Source organism: Pygoscelis adeliae, unplaced genomic scaffold, assembly GCF_000699105.1.
Source record: "Pygoscelis adeliae isolate BGI_AS28 unplaced genomic scaffold, ASM69910v1 Scaffold121, whole genome shotgun sequence".
NCBI classification, from domain to species: domain Eukaryota; kingdom Metazoa; phylum Chordata; class Aves; order Sphenisciformes; family Spheniscidae; genus Pygoscelis; species Pygoscelis adeliae.
Genome location: NW_008824359.1, coordinates 664,166 through 670,184, shown reverse-complemented (window position 1 = coordinate 670,184; position 6,019 = coordinate 664,166). Strand labels below are relative to the sequence as shown.

General features: G+C 40.3%; 1 protein-coding gene across 1 annotated transcript in view; it reads right to left on the bottom strand.

Annotated features, from left to right (window-relative positions):
* Nucleotides 1-5,277, bottom strand: part of LOC103913248 (tudor domain-containing protein 15-like) — an 8,835-nt gene extending 3,558 nt beyond the window's left edge. Inside the window, exons 1-3 of the mRNA XM_009319727.1 lie at nt 5,240-5,277; nt 4,460-4,538; nt 44-2,522 (exon numbers count right to left, since the gene is read on the bottom strand). Coding sequence (XP_009318002.1) covers nt 44-2,517 — 2,474 coding nt within the window. The 5' untranslated portion in view covers nt 2,518-2,522; nt 4,460-4,538; nt 5,240-5,277. The remainder of the gene's footprint in view (nt 1-43; nt 2,523-4,459; nt 4,539-5,239) is intronic.
* Between the last annotated feature and the right edge of the window lie 742 nt (nt 5,278-6,019).

The window sequence follows — 6,019 nt, the reverse complement described above, 5'->3', positions numbered from 1 at the left end:
AAGTTTGTTTGTGGATACTTGCTGCAAAACAGTTGCTCTGTACCACTTCCCATCTTTGGGACATTTAACAACACAGGCAGCCTGTCCAGTTTTGTAAGGACTGGTATGCTCTTTATAGTAAGTCTGAATTTGTTCCATTAAGTTATTTAGCTCTGGCAGTTTACTTTGCAACTGACATGAAAAATCTGCTGGGGAAACAATGTAAGAACACACCACTTCAAAAACAGCTCCTGGTTTAAACACAAACTCTTTGTAAAATAATCTTTTCTCATGTACCAATTTACGGCTTTTAGAGATAGCACCTTTTCCAAAACAGGACAGCACAACAGATTCTCTCAGCACTGAAGGCACACTTAATGATTTTTCCTTCTGAAATATCTCTCCATTTCCAGATACCTTATTTTTACGAATATTACAGATGCTCTGTGCATTTGCTTTTTTTTTTTTTAATTTGTGGCGATTCAGGGCTCGACTTTTTTTTGCCGAATTTAGAACAGAATCTGGTGTCTTTTCCCAGTGTTCAGCATATCCAGCTTGAACCATACATGTGGCAACATTTCCTTGCTGCAAACCATTCTTATACTGCGCGTTAACAATATACTTGTCGTTTTGCTTTCCAATAACATGAAGCAGGAGTAGCTTGTTAAACACAATGTCTTTGAAGAAATCAGTTTCCTTTTTAACCCACACATCATCAACAGGAAACGTATAAGCAAGTGCACAACACATAGCTAAAGCTGGTAAATCAGAAAACTCAGGAAGCAATCTTTTCACATCATAACAGGGTACTGTATCTGTATTTCCAAAGTCCAAAAAATAAACAGTAATATTTACATGAAGCACTTCAACGACAACACCCCGATAATAATGCATGTCTTTGCTATACCGGGCACAGCACAGCAATCCAGGTTCTGGGTTTTTAAGGACCATTTCATCAGCTCCACATGGGTTATATGAATCTGCAATATTTTTCATCAGGGCTTGAAATTCATTCTGATATTCACATGTTTGAATCCAGAAGTCAGATGGATTTATGACATATACCACAAAAGCAGTATGGAAAGAATTCATTTGCATTTCTACTCTTTTGCAGTGGCTTGACAAAGAAATATCCCGTTCAGGTAAGCAGGTTTTTGTATGCTTATTTCCAGTACAATTCTTAAATGAATTGTATCTCCCATCACATGGTTTGTAGGTTACAGCAATACTCGTGACTGTTGTTTCCGAAAGCGAGACACATGATGCAGCTGCCTCATTCAGGTTTTCTGGACGCTTAGTATTAATTCCAAGATTTTGATTTTGCAGCGTAATGTAATACAAGCGTTTAATGTCACTGAATAAATCAACACGGACACACACAGAAGTTTGTCCTATCAAGGCCCGTATAAGTTCTTTCAGCTGACTTTTTATTACTGTTTCATCCTGACTACCGAAACAAGACAGTGCACATGGAAATGAAATCATTGGTAATGCCATGAACTCTACTTTAAGTTTCTGAACACAACTAGATGGCACAGCTTCAATATTGCCAAAATCCATAAACCAGACTTCCACACAGTCAGAGAGAAGCTGTTTTATCACTCCTCTATGCCATTGTCCGTTTTGCCTTTTGGCAGCACAGAGTAGCCCTAAACTATCAAAAGATTTATTATTTTCTGTACTGATAGCTTCATAGTACAAATGCATAGCTCCCGTCAAATCTTCCAGCTCTTTCTGCCATTTCTGAATCTGACAGTAAAATTTATTTGGGCTTACTGCAACAGTTATTTTTACATTTTCTTTACTGCCAACAGGTAGACATGGAAAGAGATCATCTGGAACTGGCCAAAAATCTGTTGGTTTCTCAAAATTACTGAAAGTAAGCAACTCTTTGACTGGATACTTCCGTTGCAACAATTGTGGCACTAGCATTTCTTGGGGAAACACTCTTAACGTTTCTACAATAAGACAAAATGAATCTCCATCAATAAATTTTCCTAACTGCAGTTCAAGAACATCACTAATGACCTTTGGTACTTCTAGAATAAACAGTTGGTATGGTATAACAGCTTTCACGTGACCCGTAATCTGTAATCCTACCAGAGATGAAAAATAGTTAATGGCTTTCGGACCCCATTTTTCTCCAAGAGGAAGTATGCTTGCAAAAACACCCCAAACCACCTTTGGAGGCAGCTGAAACAATTCATTACAAGCAGAAGCAAGATGTGTTTCCTCAACAGCTAGCACTTGCCCAGTGTCTATAAGAAAAGCCTCACAGATATTCTCTCTCTTTTCCAGAACTCTTCCTCTATGCCATTTTCCTTCTGTGTCTTCCACCAAACAAGATCCACCAACGGAAACATTATCTTTTACTTTGAACACACGTTGTATTTCATTTTGTAGTATATAATAGTCAAGCTCACATCCTGCCTTGTATTGACCCTGGAACACTATAACCAAGCATTCAGGACGGCATTCTATACGAGTTATCTTCAGATTCATATCTACTATGTTTGGTGAGGGAGTCAGAGAATCCATTCTGTCTGCAAAGAAAAGGAATAAGATCAGCCTGATAATTTTCCCTATTTTTTCTTTGTCAACTAATTCCTTACACGAAATTTGTTTTCAAAATGCTTTAACAGCATATTATCACACTTCTGGTTAAAATGTATATGAAACATTTAACAATGTCATGTTTTATGCAACTGGGATACACTTGACACAATTCTCTTTGTAAAGACACATTCAGATAATATCTGAAAAAAAGTACCTCTGACTTGCTCTTGTGGCTAGACTAATTTTATCACTTGAGAACAATTCGTAATCAGAAAGCTGTTCCCAGAATAACACCGAGAATTAAAGATTATCTCAGAAAACTGGGGCGGGGAGGCAGGGAACGACACAACACGGACATGCAGGGATGCAGAACAGGACAGGACAGATGACCAGGAAGATAACTGTATTTCTTCTCAAAGAAAAGTATTTCTGCTCAAAGAAAACAAAAGAGTGGAAAGCAATTCATGCCATTTATACAACCTCTGCTCATCTCACAAATGTTACTTACATTCAATAAATTTAACTGCAAATCTGTCCAAAGGAAGTCCAATTCAGTGTTTCATTGCACTAGGCTTGCAGTTACAGGAAGAGTTTATCTGCAAAAGTATTTCCCGTCTGTTTCTCTCTTTCTTTTTAATATGTGAATGACCAAGGACTCCTCCCCTACTCACTCTGCTTTTTCTGTGTAAATCACTTCTTCAAATCAATGACATCTTATAGCTCTGTGCTTTACTGTTTACTTAATCTGGCTGTCTATACACTATCAGGCATAGCTGTAGCATATTTCAAGTTTTCATAATTGCAAGGACATACAGAACACATTATCTACATCCAACATTTCTGCACTGCCCATCAACTAACAATTGTGCCAGGTGTGTTTTGTACTATCTCAACACTCCGATTCTGACGGTTTAAATATCTTCAAACCCTTCAGATACTTCTCTGACCTTCATCTATAATCTGGTCTTCAAGATCAGCTTCCAGTTCCATTCAAATTTGTCAATGGATCTGTGATTTCACGTTGTTTAAAAAGGCTATGCATGCCCACAATTTAATCAAGCAATTCTATGAAATAAACTGCTGTTCTAACAAAGTAATTAGGGGTAGAACACATCTGTCAAATGCAAACACAGTGGATAAGCACACAAGGATACACTGGACAAAGCATATGTTTCATTTATGAATTTTTATGTAAAGCTGAAACTTTCAGTTTCAACTACAAGTCATTAGAGCAAGATATTCCTCAGCCTGCAAAAAATCTTCAACAGAACTGCCACAGTAGTTTTCATCACAAGCATACATGAAGTAGCTAGTGATCATACAATCTGTCTTCAGGGTAAATATTGATCCCTATCATTTTAGTTCCACAAAAAAATAAAAATTAATAAATAAATGAGCACTCCTACTGTAAAGCTTACCAGAACATCTCAGGCAGGAGGAGAAAGGACACATGACTTCTCAAAAAAAAAACCAACAAACAAACAAACCAACCAAAACAAAACCCCCAAACCACCAGCCACCCAAAAAAACCTCCCAGTAAAAGAAGTACCAAATCCCGATCTGACAAGTATCTTCCTAAACAAGTCCCCCTGTTTTTCACTTCTCCCTGTAATAAAATAGAAAGCTGAATTCTGGTGTTGTTTAACGAAGGAAAACAGCCTTCAGGAAAGGGTTCTGCCTGCCTGGAAGAAACACTTGATAGTTAAGCTGAATCAAACTTTTGAAGGTGACCCACTGATGCTTTGGGCACCTTTTTTTTTTTCTTCCCCATTGAAACAAACGCCTGGTTGCAGAAACACGTAACAAATGAAAACAATCTGTGCATCAACATTTGCTTGCCCTTTGTCACAGCCCAAACAACAGCATCACACTGATACAGTCACATTTCTACAGTTTACAAAACTACTTTTTGCTCTTTACTCACCTACATACCAGTTAGGACTTATTCATTCAGAACAGACCTTTAGAAATCTCAGCCCTCTTATTAAGAGCTCTGCATCTCTCTACAAGGAAAGATGATAGAAAAATCATTAGAAAAATATACGTAAACTAAGATCTTGTACTACTTCTCCCGCCCAACAAATACACCCTGGAAGAGTTCCTCATACCCGGTTTAATTACAATGTTAAGATTTAAAAAAAACAAAGTACAAAACTGAATCCACCTTCCTAAAACCATGGTAAGCCCATTCTTTCTTTGCAGCAGTTCAAAAACCACACCAGTCAGAAGAACAACACTACAGATAATCTACCACCTACTTTCTAAGCAAGAGGTGTCACACATTTATTTTTGTTTGCAATGCTTCAGCCATCAAAATCTATATTCTGTCGTGCACTAATACCATACAAACAAACTTATAGCATAATAAAAGGGCTTTTAAATGCAACCAAATGCAGGACATAAGCGACAGCTTAAGGTATCTGCGCAGCCCTCCAAAGCAGCAGCTCTGACCTGGGCAGTTTGACGCCCCAGTCGGCGCTCGCCTGAGAGGAGCAGAGGGCAGAGCCGGGCTCAGCTCGACAGCGCGCGGACCGCCGGGCGGGCGCCACCACCCCCAAGCGAGACCCGAAAGTGAAGACCGCTACCCTTCAGCAGCAGCTTCCTTACCACTCACAAGCGTGAAAGCGACGCGTGAGAGCCATAACCGCCAGAGCACAGTCATTTTACACCACCCCGACACCGAGCCCAACAGCCAAGCACCCACCGCCGCCGCTCACCCCTCACTGACAAAATGGCGGCGCGAAGACGAGCTCCCATGCGCTGCTCAGCGAAGCGCATGCGCCGTAACACCACAGGAGACTTAAACGCCTCTTTGGAGCCGATGGGGCTTAAGGTTGATTGGCGGGAGCGCGGCGGCAGCGCCCAGCCAACGGCCCAATGGCAGAGGTGCCGCCTCTGTCTTGGGCTGAGGGTAGGAGGGTGAAGGGCCGGTGCCGGGGCCGGTGTCCCGTCGGGGCCGGTGTCCCGCGTCCCGCGTTTCAGCGTGTGGGTAGCTCTGTCTAGGTCGTTTTTCTTTTGGAGTTATGCTTTTTGCATGTTTGTTTGTTTTGGTTTTTTGTTTGGTTGGGGTTTTTTTTGCTTTTCCTTTATGTTTGCATTTTGCAGCTGTTATTTATAAGGTGGTCTCTAAGCTTTATAAAAGGTGCCAGTGGGTCACTGAATCTTCTGGAGCTACCTAAAGAGGATTTGAGAGCTCTCATTCTTTCCCATCATCAGGAAGAAATTCTCCAGGCTGGGGGAGGAGTACATCTTAACAGGGTGCACAGTGGTGCCCCACTTGCTTTTGCATGCAAGTCTGGCTTTTTTTTTTTTTTTTGAGGGTGTTTTGGGGGTTTTTTACTAAGAATATAAACTTAGTGAGGTGGTCACAATAAGGAAACTTGGTATGAAGTACAGTCCTATAAATACCAACAGATGCTGGTATATCTATAACTGATTTCACTCTTTGGAATGAGTTCATGTGTATAATAATTTCTAAGGGTTT